The sequence below is a fragment of the Talpa europaea genome (genome assembly GCF_964194135.1).
Source record: "Talpa europaea genome assembly, chromosome: 9".
Taxonomy (NCBI): domain Eukaryota; kingdom Metazoa; phylum Chordata; class Mammalia; order Eulipotyphla; family Talpidae; genus Talpa; species Talpa europaea.
The window spans coordinates 31,629,212-31,647,399 of NC_140076.1; the positions used below are offsets into that span (position 1 = coordinate 31,629,212).

The 18,188-nt window shown below is 33.7% G+C and overlaps 1 protein-coding gene across 2 annotated transcripts in view; it reads right to left on the bottom strand.

The window, feature by feature from the left end:
- FAF1 (Fas associated factor 1) overlaps positions 1-18,188 on the bottom strand; it is a gene marked incomplete at both ends in the record, with an annotated part of 326,509 nt that overhangs the window by 162,293 nt on the left and 146,028 nt on the right. For both annotated transcript variants that reach the window (XM_084242620.1, XM_084242619.1), the window contains one exon: positions 3,642-3,728. In XM_084242620.1, the coding sequence (XP_084098746.1) occupies positions 3,642-3,728 (87 nt within the window). The remainder of the gene's footprint in view (positions 1-3,641; positions 3,729-18,188) is intronic.

Sequence of the window (18,188 nt, forward strand, 5' to 3'; positions counted from 1 at the left end):
TATTTCTAGAAATTCATAGAAGCCACTGGTATCTACAGCTACTGTATATTCAAAGCTACACAAACTTCTGCCACTAAGCAAGAAAAGTGTAAAATAACCTCACTTTAAATGACCTTTATAACCAATCCTCTACTCTGGCACTGGGAAGAAAATGTTCAGGTGCTTTCTCTGAAAGTTAAACCATTCTAAGTACTAAGTTATGGCACACTGTCTTGGAAAGAAATTAATTATATTTTTGTTGGTAACACACTTCAGACTGTTTACACAGCTGACATTTCTCAGCTGTACCCAATTCATGCCCTAAGCTGTGAGTACAATCTTGTTCTGTAGCAGATGCCTCCACTTGAGTGATTTAAATAAGCATAAAAACACCACTGCCTGCAACAATATAGATTGCAAGCACCAGCTTTTTTTATAATCCAAATGAAAGAAAGGTTTCATGACATTTCTCTGGCTAGAATCTCCTTAGAAGAGTACAGGTATAAGTCACTTTTGCAAAAACTCAAGCAGTGGAGCTAGTGGATCTTCTATGGCACCAGCTAAAAGCAGTCTGGCCCTACACATCTTTGTTGTATCAAATCATGCAGCTCAAAGCAACATCCTGCCAACATGGCAACATTTGCTCTGGGGAGGTGTGGGCAGGCATCACTTCACAGGTTCTGGGACAAGGTGCAAATACGAATAATGAGGCAAAAAAGAATCAAGCTTCTTAATGGAGATTCCCTCTTGGGTTTGCTGTAACATAGATACAGCACCAGGTAATATTATAGTCTTGGATACGGTATGCTTTAGCTGTTTTACATGTTTTCCTATAGTAATGAAATTGCATTAGAACGCTTTGTAAAAAAATGAAATGTTATAATCATCATTAAAATGTGGGTTTCATAAAGTCTGTGCGATTCAATGCAATGATTTAACACCTAAAATGTATAATACATTAAGCTAACAAGAACTTATATCACTGTACTTGCTCATCACTTTTAGAACTTGCATCTGACAAGCCTATTTCAGTATGGTTTTACAAGTGTGGAGTCTAAGCTCAGCTGGCTCCTATGAAGTTGCATATTCTGGACTTCATTAACTCAAGTTCTTGTTCTTAAACCAATTATTTTTACTTTAGACTTTTTATTATGGAAAAGTGTAAATACACACAAATTTGAGAGAATAGTATAATAAACTCAATATATGCATCATCCAGCTTTAACAATAATCAAGAGATCACTGAATTTGTCTATAATCCAGTGATCTATCTATAATCATTCCCCCAACCCCATATATTAATTTGAAGCAAATCTCAGGTACCATTTTATTTACTTATAAACCAACCAGTTCAAGCCCATCACCCTTTTCTGAGCTCCGTTAATAGTAATTATAATATTGATTCTGATTTATTAAGTGTTTATTATGAGCCAGGTACTATATATGTATTATCACCAATCCTCACAACAATGATGTAAACTAATAAGGTAACAGAAGCTTAGAAAATTTAAGTGATATGCTCAGCTCTTAATTATTTTCTTCTATTAATGTTATTTCTCATAGCAGCTTATTAGACAATGCTAAGAACATTTCTGTTGCCTTAGCTATCACTTACGAACACTACTCTTATTTTTGTAAAAATAAATGTAGCACATTTTCTCTTAAATTTCTCACTCCTATAGGGGGGAAAAAAACTAAAACCAACAACCACATCCTTACCTCTTAGCCATGTATAACCAGCCAATATTTCTAAAGCTATACCATAATATTAATGCTAAAATAAGTTGTTTAGATATAAATGCAAATGCCTACACATAAACAAATTTTTCTGGAATGTTTGCTTTAAAAAGTTTTGATGTTTTTAATTATTTTTAAAGTTTCATAATCCACAAACCATTTTCCAAAGGCACAATGTTTAGATTGTAGAGTCATCTCAAATAGTATCTATACAAAACAATTGTTTAAAATTTTGTCTTCCACAGAGAATTCCTGTATATTAAAATGTATGATGGTGCTGCTCAGAGAAGATAAGTAATTGTTATTCAAATATAAATATAATACTTACTAGAAAATATAAAAAAGGCAACTCAATTTTTAGTTACAATCATTACTTTGGTATTTATTATGATAAGATGTTTACAAAGTCTCAGTTTCTTTTTAACCCTAGTTATTAAAAAAATAGACTTTAGAATTCTTGAAACATTCTCACTTTTTACTTTAAAAAAATAGGTATTTGTTTAGGATAACCAAGATTATGAATGAAAATAAACAAATATCATTTCAGTTGAGCTCCTTAGAAAATAAAATTTGCACTTTTGGAAAAGAATAATCACTGGAAACAGAGCAGACAGAGCTTCAAATTTTACAATAGGAAAATTACTATAAGAAGATATAATAATAGGTAAAATGACAGACTATTTTCTTGCACATTTTTATGATAGTAGAAATTATGAGAATGTTTACAAATAGAGTACTGTGCTATTATAAAATATAAAAATATATACTTATATTAAAATGGGGGAAATTACCTAATTTTTTAAAGTACTAGTCTACTATAGGAAATATATAGTTTTTTGATTAATTTATTTTTAATTGAGGTAATATTTGGGTACCTCCGTCGGGGATTATCTCCATAGTGAGCCCAACACCAAATCACCCATAGTCCAGCTTCAGTTCCATAATCAGCTATTAAGGGTTAGTTTTTAAGCTTGTCTTTACCCGACTCTTAGTTACTTTATATTCCACATATTTGTGACGTCATCAGCTATTTGTCTTTCTCCTTCAGACTTATATTACTTAGCACTATTCTTTCCAGCTCCAACCCTGTTTGCCAATTATCGTTTTTGATTGTTGAGTAATATTCCATTGTGTATATGTACCATTATCTTCTTGATCCACTCATCTGTTTTGGAGTACTTAGGTAGTTTTCATAATTTAGCTGTAGTAAATAACATTACAATAAACATGGGTGTGCAATTTTCTTCTGTGAATTGCTGTTTCTGAATTTTTGGGGTAGATGCCTAGGACTGGAATTACTGGGCTGAATGGTAGACCAGTTTTTAATGTTTTGAGACATCTCCATACTGCTTTCCATAAAGTCTGGACCAGTTTGCATTCCTACCAGCAGTGTAGGAAGGTCCCCTGTTCTTGACATCCTTGCCAGCATTTGTTGTTTCTGGCCTTCTTGATAGGGAGCCATTTTCAAAGGTATGAAATGGTATCTCACTGTGGTCTTGATTTGTATTTCGCTAATAATAAATTACGGTGAACATTTTTTCATGCAGAAATGTAGTCTTAAGTGTGAGTATAATAATTAGGTTGATTTTGAGGTATCTATAATTTAGGGGAAAATTTTCTTTTATTCTTGGGACAGTTCCTTAATAGTCTGAACATAGTTTCTTCATCAAAAGAAATCTATATCAACTAAAGCAGTATCGAATCCCTTATACTAATATTGTAACATTATCAAGAGAATCTCACATACTTGGCCTATGATATCTGTTCTGCAAATGAACGAAAATTATTACAACCCTTCTTATTTTCACATTATTTGATTTATAATTATTTATAATGCATCAAAGCATTTGATTCTGCTTATTAACACAGCCAATTAGTCTGAAAATGGTGAAAGGGAAGATATAAAACTGATAACTGTCACTTACTGAGTCATCAGTGGCAGAAGTTGGCCAGCCCTCCCATAATTGATGGCGAACAGGGATACTGGTAAGGTCATACACATTTCTCTTTACCTATAAAAAAGAAAGAACACAATTAAAATAGGATTGCATGTAACTTATGATACCTGCCAGTTAATTTATGTGATGGACTATATTCTCTGGGTTTTTTTCCCTAGATTAAAAAAAAAAAAAAAGACAATCTGAAATTAGAGAAACACAAATCAGAAAAATTTTGTAAAAAGTCTGAACCAAATTTAAAGAACTTTAGGTATGCAGATCACCTAGGATAGACTATAACTATAAATTTCTATAATCCATTTAATTTTTTAAATGACTGAAGATATGCAATGACTAAAGTAAAAGACATATTTCACATTTCTTTGTGGGAGAGAGAAAGATGTTCTGTTTTGTTTCTGTTTTGGAGCAGATGAAATGAAACACCTGAAGTTTTCCTTAATGTTTGACATACATGTCAAAGACATAAAATTAATAAACGAGCACAGGTTACTCCTTGAAATCATCCTAAATTAAAAATTATTTCAACAAATATTTATTAACTGAGAGCTATCCATTACTACACTATTCAGACCTTCTTAAAAAGAAAATACAGTAACAATGCTTTTTATTTTAAACACTACTAAAGATGAAAAACTATTTTTTCACCATGCAATATTATACTTTTTAAAGGAAGATGTGAAAAATTTGTCAGAATAAAATGTTAGATTGTTAAACTCTAAGTTATCTAGTAATTTAGAATATCAGTATATCTTGGTTTTTTTCTAAAATGTTACTTTCTAAACAAAAATTCTATTTTATTTTGTATTTACAAATAAAGTAAATGAACTAATAATAAAAATGAAGAGATCATTGATTTTTAACTAACTCTTCAGGTGAGTTATGGGATACCACTACGGTAACAAATGAAGCTACTGTTGAAATGTTGCACATAATATATTCTCCAATAGGCCTTCAGTATGGAAAACAAGCAGCATTCATTCATGTTTGTAGAAGCCTAAAGTATCATGTTGTCCAATTACAGCATTTTGTATCACATTACTGTTTATTATACACAAACACATCTAAGTTACCCTTTCAGTGAAATAGAGATATATATTCACTGGGGAAAGGAAAAAACAAAACAAAACATGGAACTCAATCTATTCTTATCTCTAATGTACACCTGTGAAAAAAGACTTAGTAAATGAGAACTGAGGAGCTAGGGGGCATGACTTGATCCCCACTCAATTCAAACAAACAGCTTTTCTTCAGAGGTTCTTAGCAATGGCCAGTCTACCATGCAGTATTTTGTTTATGGTCAGTCACATCAAGTTCGGAAATTTTCATTAGTTATCATCAATCCAACAATTTACTTACAAGCAACTGGGCTAACCGCTGACCATTTTCACTAGATAAGACTATTTTCATATATAAATATTCGTAATCTTAAAGAGAAAAGTATTCTATAAACTCAGAGTACTATATTAATAAAAGAAAGGGGAAGGACAGAAGAGGGAAGCATGAGAAGATGTTAGCCCTCAAGGCAAAAAAAAAATTCTTTCCTAAAGTTACTTTTAATTATGTTATCCAGATAAGGCAAGCTTCATCAGCAATTGGGGGTATAGAGGGGAAAAGCAGAACAAATATTTACATCTGCTGGAAAGGTGGCCAGGCTACCCCAACATTGGTGAGTATGCACAAATATGAGTTGAATATATAAAAAAATAACTTTGGAGTGGAATTCTTTAAATTCCACCTTAATTCTAAAACATAAGAATATGCTATTATGAAATAAACAGTATTTTTCTTCTTTCATTAACTCATCTGTAACTGCACCTACTTGAATAACATTCCTTTGGTATTCTAAGCCTGAAAACACATTCTGACTATAGTGTTATGTTGGTATAAAGCACAATGCCAGATTGATGTTCTGAACGAAAGTGATCAAAGTTAAAGTAATGTTAGCCATTGCACAAGTATTTGGCTTCATTGTTCTTCCCAGAATGACATCTGTTAAGCAATGTGTCATAGAATAAACTGCTTAATGCAGACAGAACTAGATTGAGAGGGTACAATGTGAAGCATATTAGGCTAATACTTGATTATTACAATGGAAAAAGCTAAACGCAGTTTCTGATTTAAATCAAAAGAATCTTGTTAAATCACAATCATGAAACAACAATTTAAGTAAACACAAATTAGTTTTCAAAAACAATTCCATGTTTTATCAATGCTGTTACCATGCAGCTTTAACCATTATATGGAAGAAACAAGTGGTAAGAGAGCCGAAAGTACAAAACGAGTGATAGTTTTACTATCTGAGATACAAAAATTCCATTATCTTATTGGTTTTATATAATTAAAAATTTAAGCCATAATCTTGAAGGGGAAGAAAACATCTGAAATGTACACAAAGCAAAAGTTAAAATGATTCTTTCAAAAAATTGTATTCTAGGAATCCTGGATGACAAAATATGGCTGTAAAAAAATGATGCAGATCAATTTAAGGTCATGATGAACCAAGTGAAGGACTCAGAATTCTCTGAAAGAAGGAAAAGGATGGAGAAATAAGGGAAGAGGAGAAAAGAAGGACTTAGGAAAGGGGGGAGTAAAGGAGCTGAGAAAGTGGTTGAGAGAATGATTGACTTGAGAGATTTGAGAGCACTTGAGAAAGGCAAAGTCTGGTTGCTGTAGCTGGCATGCTCAGCTGCCATTTACTGAGCTACTTCTGATGGAGTTTCATCTTCAGAGATTTGCGTTAAATTCCAGTTAAGGACAAGTGGCACTTCACAGGGTAACATTTCCTAAGGGCCTCTTTGTCTTACACATTTTCTTTGATCAGCATTGGCTCAAGATCATGCTGAACCTTCATAATCTTTTCAATTCTTGTTATGCATTAAGCTCTAAATCTATGAGATTCAGGCTGCTAAACTATGCAAATGTTTCAATTACTCCTGAAGAAACTCAGTAAAAGCTTTGAATACCAGCTGAAAATTAAAGTTATGTTACAAACTATACAGCACTTAGAGCAAGTGTTGTAGATTAATAATAGATTTCCCAGAGTTTGTTTTCAGGTTTTCTAAAGGAAAATTTCATTTCTTCCCCATTGCTTCAGATACGACAGTTGTCTGTGAGTAAGGAAAAAATATAAATCAGATTAGCTTGAAATGGTATAAAAACAGTACTGATTCATTTACTTACTGTTTGCTTTTCATTGTTAACAAACATGTTTATAGACAATAATTAATATTAAATACTAAACAACTATCTCCACATTTTCATTGTGGAAATTTCAATGATAAACAAAACAAAAGATCATTTTATTATTTCTTGCTTAATACAGAATTATGTAACTCTCATCTCCCACAACATCTTCTTTTGAGTTCCAAAATTTTCAAACACTTTTACTTTTTAATCAGAATTTCTTAGGACTAATTTCTTAGTTCCTCTGGTAACTAAATTTTGAGGCTCAGATTGGTCTCAAATGAGTTTTTTGTAGCCATTCAAATTATAAAACATGATATGTAATAGATAACTTTGCCAGCTACAACAAAATCATTCCTTGTGAGCGAAATTATTGAATAATGTTCAGGGAATTTTAAATGTCATTCAGGCATTATCCAAGTGAAGGCAGATTCTGATAACAGAAAGAAAAGTCACAAGTTTGAGGTATGGCAAAAGGGAAACAGACAACTAGATTTCTAGTACTAAATCAGCCTACCTATTACTGTGGACAAGTTGGTGGAACCTCTTTAAGGTTAAGTTTACTCAACATCAGGTAAGAAATAATGTAAGTTATAGTAAGTATTTTAGGCAAATATTTTTTCTTGAATGAAGAAAATCTTACTATTTTGTTTTTATTATACTTTAAGGCTAGATAATTCCCCCTCAAGAGATGTTATTTAAAAATAAGTCCTGTCACATTGGTTCCCGAAATAACTATTTCATCAATCAGATGTTATCAGTGAAGCTATGGTTTTGCCAGAATACTAAACAAATTGATACAGTTGTAAAATTCTATTAATTTATTTCAACATCTCTAAAATTTTGAAATTGGCCCGTGATTCTTCACCTATCAGATGTTTTATTATAGCAAAAGACAGAAATGAGATACTTAAAGACATGGACTTAGAATCAGTTTGTTAGTACTCTAGTTTCAAGATTTTCTGAGTTAAGAAACTATGGTTAATTGCAACCCTTATTAAAAAAAAAAAAACACTGTAACTACAGACATTTATTTCATTCTCTTATCAGACTTAGAAGAAAAGGGCCTTTGGTCATATTAGAACCCGAACTGATACAAATTTTAAACACATCAAACTTTGAACTCCAAGTATTTCACATTATCATACTGATGGTTGGGTTAAGAGTTTGCTAAATAATAAGTGCACTGAACAAACAAGTATCTGTGTGTGTTTAAATCAAAATAAGGCATACAGGCTAGGCTTAGTTCCAGATTCCTAGCAATCATTGGTGCTCTGAAAGGCTTATAGTTAAAAAACCAATCACTTTTGATCCAGACTGGGTTTTGAACACATACTTCATATCTACGGACTTTTCTTTTTCCTTTTTTTTTTTTTAAACATACTGTATCCTCAGAGCAGTTGCACATGGATTTGTTTTACTAAGATGCAAGTTAAAACCCTCCTAAAAATCCTTCCTGAACAAAAACACTAGAAACCGGATGGTGCAAGGGGAATGAGAAGGTGGCATCAGTAATCAAATGTTAATTAGCAAGCTTTTTTTCCCCTTCCCTCAGGGCTGGCCTGTGTTGGAGAATTCAAATCAGAAATCAATGCTCCAAGTGTTTAACTATTACTTCTTTTCATTAACCATTTAAAAGACTCAGCAATTCTCTCCTCATAAAAACAGTAACTCAAGACATTTCTTTTTCTCAAATACCATCTTTTCAGGAAACAATGAAGATGTTGTTTGAAGAAAAAGTATAAAATTGAAATTGATTTCAATCAGGCTTTGAACTGACTATATTCTGCTCTTTTAAAATATCTTTTGGTTCTAACTGAATTTTTCATTCCAACAACTATAACTAAGTTTTGCTTTGTGCCATAATTTGAAAACTTATTTCACTTCTTGTCTATAGAGAAATTTGACAATTGGCATATTAGAAAATCATGGAATGGTGACAATAAAAGTAATCAAATATGGAAACTAGTTTGACTGCATATAGTTTAAAATGGAATTTAGCTATTGTAAAAAACTACTAAGGATAAGATTTAACACTTTCATTAGAAATATGATTATATTCATAATTTCCTATCCTAAAGGACTGGTGTGGTGAAAATGATATACAAATTACAATGTTAGCTCATATTTAAAATGGCTAAAGTAGACATCACAAATTTATTAAATATAAAAAATTCAGGTTAAACTGGGTTTTTTAAACAAAATTTCTAAGGTGATAAGAAAATGTTCAGAGGTAAGACAAACTATCTCATAAATAGAAAAGATGCTAAATTTTAAGAATTTGCTGAGGAAAAAGGTTTAGAGAAATTGTGAAGTTACAGAAATTAAAATCATACCAGCAACAACAATATAAAATGTAACACTTTTCCTACAACAGTGGTTCTCAAAGTATGGTGCCTTGGAGAAGCAGAATTATTATTACCTGGAAACTATTAGAAATGAAAACTTGGTACCTACCTAAGACCAAGTGTACTGGAAACTGTGGAACCAAGGAATCATTAGTTTTAACAAGACCTCTAGGTAATTCTTACCAAGCCCAAGTTTAAGGAGCACTGCTTTAGGATGTATGAATTACAGGTTCTTCTAGCTAGCCATACCTCTCTAATTTACTGATTCTAAAATTCTTTTAACTTTTGCCCAGGGTGACCAGTCCTTTTAGAGAATGAAAATGATTAATAATGATGTTATAGAAATTCTAGAATTAATATAATTTTGTTGGGATGATGAAATGAACATTTTTAGTCAGAGAAACTGAGAGATGGTACTATCTCTTCACTATAGACTTTAAAGCACTGAAATAATTTCTAATAATCCACATTAGTTGTAAGTTTACATGTGATTACTTTCTGGCTATAATAAATATTTGGATATTGTATTAAACTGTAAATCAACAATAAATGATCTATTGGTTACATTAAATAAACTCGAAAGCATACCTGTACACATTAGCTGAACTGATGAAATGTCCTTTAAATAACGACCAGAGAATTATATGTTTGAAGCAAATGGAACACTAAAAATTTTTTTAGTTTTTTTTATTTCTCATAAGCCAGCTGAAACAAGACCCAAAGGAATAAACAGTGCAAGATTAACCTCATGTTAGTCAGTGAAGACGTTATCCTAGAGGGCAATATATTTCTGCTCTGTACTTTATGGAAACAATGAAGAAACAAAGATTTTCTAACTATTTACTGCTCCAATAAATACCATAGAAGCAAATTTCTTTACTGTCTGAAATAAACAAAATTATCAGTCAATAAGTGCTTTTAAAATTTTCCTTTTTAAAGTCAAGTAAATTATTTTTTTAAAGATTTGTTTATGTATGCATACAAAAGCTGGGGTACAGGCCAGAGAAGCGGGGGAGTGAGAGGATTCACTAGAGACAGAGTGGGGAACAGAACAGGCAGACTGAGTGAAATACACTGCTGAGGGGAGCAGCGGGCGAGAAAAGAGAGGTCTGCTGTACCATGTGGGTTGCTCCCTGGTCGGCTGGGGATTGAACTCGTGCTGCAGAGCTTCGGATTGCTTCATAGTGTGGTGCTTAACCCCTTGCGCCACCAGGGAGGCCCAAAGTCAAGTAAATTAATCAAACTGTAAAAAGTCAACCCTAAAATAATTATAATAACATTAAAGACATTTTTAGGAGTTTCCCTTTTACTAAAACCATTTTATAAAGTTCAATTTTATGTACTACTTAAAAATTGGTCACATAAAGCAAGAAATACATGTACATCAGAAATGTTTTACTTTTTATATCTGAATTTTAGTAAATAAATAATTTGATACAATGTCAGAATATATTGTAGAAGTTAAGTTAGTCTTAAAGACATAATCATACATGTACACCAAATATTTAATTATAAGAAAATTCATTACAGCCTACTTTATTATCATACTCAAAAAAGTAGCATAATCTTAATATCTAATGAGAAAGTTAAATAAATAAAATACCATGCAGTCATTAAAAAAAAAAATGATGACATAGAACCAGGGTGAACAAAGTACAGCCCAGAGACAAGTCCAGTCTACTCTTTTTTTTAAAAGAAATTATTTTATTTATTTTTGCATAGAAGAACTGGGGTGCAGACCAGAGTTGCAGTGGGTGAGAGTATTCACCAGAGACAGAGTGGGGAGCAGAACAGGCAGATTTACTGAAATATATTGCTAAAGGGAGCAGCGGGCAAGACAGGAGAGGTCCACTGAGCCATGTGGATTAGCTCCCTGGCCAGGGATCAAACTCAGGTCATAATGGTGATAGCGCTGAGACTTAACCTCTAGGCCAGCAGGGAAGTCCCCAGTCTACTCTTTTTTTTTTTTTTTTCTTAAAGATCTATCCATCTATGCACAAGAATCGGGGCATAGACCAGAGGTGTAGGGGACAAGAGGACCCACCAGAGACAGAGTGGGGAACAGAACAGGCAGATTGACTGAAATACACTACTGAAGGGAGCAGCGGGCGAGTCAGGAGAGGTCTACTGCGCCATGTGGGCAGCTCCCTGGCTGGGGATCGAACTCACACTGCAATGGCTGCGGATAGCTTTATAAGCTGTGTCCTAACCCCCGTGCCACTAGGGAGGCCCAGTCTACTCATTTTGTAAATAAAATTTTATCAGGACACCACCACTTCCATTTGCTTGTATTGATATGCTGCCTGTGGCTGTTTTTGCATTACCATGATGGCAGATGCAACATAGACTTTATGACCTACAAAGTCCAAAATATTTATATTTAGCCCTTTCAGAAGATTGTTGACCTTCTAGGTAACAATGGTTTGCATATACACTGTATATGACTTAGAGGGATAGGATCAACCACCCTTCAGGTGTATGTTACCACAGCACATTCACCCCCCAAGGCTCCAACAGTCCTCTGCTATAGTCCATTGAGCTTCCTCCCCATTCTGCTCTGCCATCCCCCACATCCCATTCTGGTAGCATCAATTCTACAGTTGGACTTCTAGGGTTTGTTATTAAGAACAATCTGGTTTGCTTTTCAGCTGTGCCACTAATTATCTGAGTGACCCTGAGCAAAGAAAAGGAAAGAGAAGGTAACTGAACATTTACTGAGCAGCTTCTATAAACCAAGAATTATTTTTATGTTAACATATCATTCTCACAATAAACCTTTTGTATGTATTATTATTTTCATTTGAGGCTCAGAGACAATAGCTTATCAAAGAATACTCCAGTTAGTAAATGGTGAGATTAGTATTTAATTTAGTTCTGTGAGACTCAAAGTCTTGATTCTTTCATGACTATGACATACATATCTTCTTGTAGCCTAAACTTCCTCTTCTGCAAAATAATGAGTTGTAACAAGTCACCTTAAAATTCTTTTCTAGGGGCCTCCCTGGTGACATAAGGGCAAGTTGAGATGCAACCTATGAAGCAATCCAGCAATCCGCAGCCACTTCAGCGCAAATTCTATCCCCAGCCTAGGGAGCTACATGGTGCAGCAGACCTCTCCGGACTTGCCCACTGCTCCCTTCAGCAGTGCACTTCGGTCAGTCTACCTGTTGTTCCCCACTCTGTCTCTGGTGAATCTTCTCACCCCCCTGAATATCCCTGGCCTGTACCCCAGTTCTTGCATGCATAAATAAATAAATCTTTAAAAAAAATTCTTTTCTACCTGATGCTTTTGGATTTTTTATGAGGCCATTTACACTTGAGTGGTGGATAGTAAATGGTAACAAGTGAAAGTGAACAACTATGAGTAAAACTTCTATCATGAGAGAAAGTGAACATTTAGACACTTGTGCTGCAACTAGCAATGAAGAACAGTTACAGACTGTTGATTTTGTACTTTTAAGTGCTGTGGAGGAAGGATAATTGCCAGATCAAATAATAACTTGTTATTGTTTCAATGACTGAATGCTACCTTCACAATAAGAGAACAGTTCCCAGCGTCAAACAGAGTTGGGAAAGGAATAAGATAAAAAATTTTAAAGCAAAATAAATCAAGGTAAAAGGAGAACAACAAAACAATAAATAAATTTTATCATGTAAGGGTTCGCACATGGCTCTTCCTCTTACAAACTTTTGCCCAATGCCTTCTAAGTCTCTACCCCATACTAATGTGAGAATTTTGTGTAGAACAAAAGAATATGAAGAAATTTACACTATACCGGCTTCTACTTTGCCAAATATACAGTATAGCTATTATCCCCTATCTTTTATTCCAGTAAGCTTTTCAACAATTGAGCACTTTGACCAACACCTCTTCCATGCTCTTGTTTGAGGCAAATGAAACTCTAATCAGATATTTTACTTATTTGCAACCTCTGTAAGTTCTAAAATACAATTGTATCTATAGAGAAGAAAATGTAGGGCAATGTCACTAATCTACTCTACCAATTTGTTTTTTACAGAACTGCATTTTCTTTAAAAAGTTACATAAACACACATTAAATTACTTGTCCAAATGTCAGTCATTTAGTTAGTCAACTAGCTAATGTGTAGGATGATAATGCATATTTTAAAACTTCTTAATCCTCACTTCTTTTTGCTTCTTAAATTTTTTTCTTAAAGAAAAGACCATCATTTCTACAGAAAACCTCAATTTTTTAAAAATGATAATCTTACTGTTTTTGGTTAAGACCTATTTCTATATTTTTATAAGACAATATCCCTTCCCATTCTGGTAGCATCATATTGATGCTCAGATATAATGTTTATGTTTGCTTTGCTACTTTCTGTTGTCCATCCAGGCCTTTGCCTTTCTCTAAGATTTTAAAAAAAGTGGTGGGAACCATCAGCAATGGAACCTCAGTCTATAATCAGGTCTCTTATAATTTTATCTTTTCTTGTTAACAAAAAAATGCAAAACACAAAGACAACAAAGGGACTTAGTGTTGGGGTCTGCCATGAATACTAAAATAGCCTGGGGGTGTGGCTCATCAAGTGAAAATAAACCATTCAAGTCACCCACATCAAGGAGAAAGTTTGGGAACAACTAGGCCTGTGTTTGCATTTGGGTCCCTGGAGTCAGGAGAGTTACATTTCCCTTCACTCTACTTAACCAAGGCATAAGAGACAGCCTACTTAACCTCTCCTTTTGGAAATATTAAGTAATCTCCTCCAAAGAACAACCCTGAGAGATAGTTAAAAGTATGTATCATCAGGTTTTCTGATTCTGACTTGCTTCTTTCCAAGATCAGTTTTCATCATTACTCTCTCTGAGAGATTTATGGGTGGAATGGCAGGGAGGATTAAGGAAAGTGTCTGCCTTGGCCAAGAACAAAGTTACAATAAGAGTGTATGTACCAAAAATTACATACTTAAAGTGAATGAGAGAGAATTGGAAACTGGTTCCAAATGACAATTGTATTAGTTTATCAAAATGCATTACAATTATGAATGAAAAGTCTAACACTGAACACTAAACCTTAACTAAGTAAGGACTGATGTTGTCAATGCTCAGAAGCTCCATACAACTGGCTTTTCATTAAGGCAGTACAAATCCCAACCCAAGGATTTCACTATTAGGGCTGAAATGTAAATATAGCTATTATATAAGGAAATTAACCGGAATACCTTAGTATCCCCACTTAGTGTATTTTTAAGATCAGAAATTTTTTTAAATCACATGATTCATTAAATAAGCAAGCAGTCTAAGTAAACTGCCTGAAGTCTCCTGTTTAAAAAAAAAATTACTCCTATTTATTCATTAACAAAGCTATTCCTTAGCTCATCCCTGCCATAACCTACTCTATTCAAAACCATATGGGAAAGGACATTAAAAAACCGCCACAAACCATGGACTTCTGGTATTAGTGCTACACACTGCATACCCCTATTCATTATTCTACCTCCCTTGTTTAATCTATCATTAAGATTCAGTGACCCTACACTAAATTTAAAGCAGATCCTTCCTTCCTCCCATGCCTAAATTCACATACTTTTCTAGTTGGGGATGCCCTCAAGTATTAACAACTCTACGGGGTTTCTCTAATCTCAGCTCTGAACTATGTCATGCTATAGAACCAAGAAATTGCTGTTTTACATCTCTAACTATGGAAGCGCCCATAAAAAAGGACCATATAATTTACTTAATAAGATAAAGGGGGAAAAATCACCATTTAATAAGTATTTTTCTCATTGTATATGGTAAAAGAGGCACATGGAGATACTGTCATATGCTTTTGTCTTTAAAGTAAATAATACTTAGTGACATTACTTCAACTGCATTAATAAAAAAATTTAGAGTTTTAAATAATGGTGAAAATGCCAGGTGTTAGAATTTTAATAAACAGAAAAACAAAGAAAAGGAATATGTTAATGTAAATATATTTGATAAAACAATTATTTGGGGGAAAAGGGACTTCAAGAAGTTAGTGTTTCAAAGACATTAGTAAAGTTCATTTCCAAATTACAAACAAAAAAAATCTAAAGTACATACAATATGGCAAAATAAAGATGTGTATAAGATGGTCTACCAACACTAAAAGAACTTTCTGTGATAGAAATGTTCTGCATCTACATTGTCCAATAGGGTGGCCACTAGCTGCAGGTAGGTATTTTGTACTTACAATGTAGCCAGTATAATGAAGGAACATAGTTTTTACCTCAATTTATTTTTTATTAATTTAAATTAAAATGGCAACATGTGACAGGCAGCTACCCTATTGACAGAATGTTAGAATTACTGAAGAAAGTAGAGAATATAGAGCAGCATAAAAAAAATACCATCAGGCCTCCCTGGTGGTGCAAGGGGTTAAGTACTGCACTGTGAAGCGATCCGATCCGCAGTCTCTGCAACACGAGTTCCATCCCCAGCTGGCCAGGGAGAAACTCACATGGCTAGGCAGACCTCTCCTGTCTCACCCTCTGCTCCCCTCAGCAGTGTGTTTCAGTCGGTCTGCCTGTTCTGTTCCCCACTCTGTCTCTGGTGGATCCTCTCACCCCCCGCATCTCTAGTCTGTTTCCCAGCTCTTGTATGCATAAATAAATAAATCTTTTTTAAAAAAATACCATCGATGAAACTACACACTTACATGTTTCATCTCATTCTTATTTCTTTATAGTCTGTGACATAAAGGTAGATACATCATGCTAAATTAATTCTTACACTTATTTTTTATGATTTTGAATAATGTTAAAGTACCTGCTAAGTGTCGAGAGGAACTACATGTTTTAGTATCTTCCAATGGAAGAGTTATAGATAGAATACATGTAAAAGATATTTCACTCGAATGAAAAAAAAAGAGGAACAAAAGACTAAATTATATTAAATAATTAAATAGCCAACATAGTCAAATTCTCTTTAAAGATTCCATACATTCATCAATTCATTAATTTTTTCACAAATTGTTACCTGAGAATGATTATAATTATTTTTAGATGCTACTGTAATAAATTATGTTAACAATATACCTGGAAGATTTTTATTTAAGAAAGCGATGATTCAAGGCCTCCCTGGTTGTGCAGTGGGTTAAGTGTCAGCACTATGAAGCTATCTGCAGCCACTGCAGCAGGAGCTCGATCCCTGGCCAGGGAGCTGACCCACATGGCACAGCAGACCTCTCCTGGCTCGTCCGCTGCTCCCCTCAGCAGTGTATTTTTGGTCAGTCTGCCTGTTCTGAACCCCACTCTGTCTCTGGTGAACTCTCTCACCCCCTGCACCTCTGGCCTGTACCCCAGTTCTTGTATGCATACATAAATCTTTAAAAAAAAAAAGTGAGGATTCAAAGTTAATTCCTTCATTTTGGGCCAAGATTCCTAAAGCACTCATATATTAGGTTAGGAGGATAATTGGAAAGAGCACATTCTATAATTATTGCCTATCTCAAACTGAGTCCCATATTAATTCAATTAAATTTTTACTGAATACCTATCACTGAAGTGGTTACAATACAGGAAAAAAAAAAAAGTACTGGATAGACAAGGCACAGACCTCTACACTCTCTTTAAGGAAATAATAGAGTTGGGGGGGACAATATGTGAATTGGTATTTATAATGCAAATACATTTGTTATAGGGTTGTTTTTGTTGTTTTGTTGGGTTTTTTTTTTTTGCCTTTATTTTTTCTGGTTGTAGACTTTTTTGAATTCTTTTTTTTTGCATTATTATTTTATTTTATATATTTAGAAAACCTAAATAAGGGACCAGGAAAAAGATTAATTATAATAAAGTAAAAATCAAAATCAACTATAAACCAGAGACACACTATGGGGTGGGGAGGGAACTGTATGGGGAATATAACCAAGATAAAAATGCATACATTGTGCAAAAATGAAAAATGATGTTACAGGGTTGTTTTAAAGAATGATAAATAAAATGACAAATGAAAAAATGCAGGTAAGACTGAAGTTAAGAATTAAATGTGAAATACTTCTGCCTCATTACAAAAAGCAGATCATCTATTTAACCTAAAAATTAGGTGACACCCCAAAAATCAGGGTGACAAAATTTTTTTAATTAAAAAATGTACTGCTAACAAAGTGCTAGGAGAATTTTTCACTGGACTTACATGCAGCAGATAAACCTCTTCTAAGTTTTAAAAACACATTCATTGAATGATAATTCATAAGCATTCATTTATCCAGTTGTCCAGGCATTCAACAAATATATTGAGTGCCTATTCTGAAGATGACACTATTTTGTAGTAGTGTCTTAAGACTATGCCTTCATGGAGTGTACATTCATTTTATAATGTGTGTATGGTACAGGGGCAGAAGGAAGAACAAAAGGAAGCAGACAGAAATTTACCAAAGAAACTGCCAAAGAAATTTACTCACACTGTTCATTTACTTGGTTACTATTCTTTTACAGAACTGGGACAAGCACTAGTTCAATTAGACAAATCATAAATCCCAAATTACTGTCAGGGACAAATTAACAAAGTTTATTATACTAATAGCAATCTCAAAGGGATATTTCAGAGATTCTGATCAAAGATACTCTGTCTTCAAACACAGTTGGGTGTTGTTTGTATGTTTTTGCTCAAGTGAATAGATATTGTCATGCATTCCAAAATAAATGGCAAGCGCATTTGATCATATTTTTTTGTCATATTTCACTATGTTATGCCAGTGCTGAATAAATGAGGGTGTCTACTCTTGAAAATTGTGGCAGCCTGGCAATCACATCCAATGAAAGCCAGTTATTTGAGTAAATCATACTCTGACACCCCAGTATTACCACTCCTTCATTCTGTTATAGTGAAAAAAAAATGAGAATAGCTGAAGCTAAAGCACAGCTAGACCCCCATTATCTTGTACATTTTACAATAAATAAGGTGAACTTCTACACTTGTTTATGTTTACGGTTCTTTCATTCATCCATTCAACAAACATTTGTTGAGCTCCTAAATTTCAGACTCTCTGATATTCAT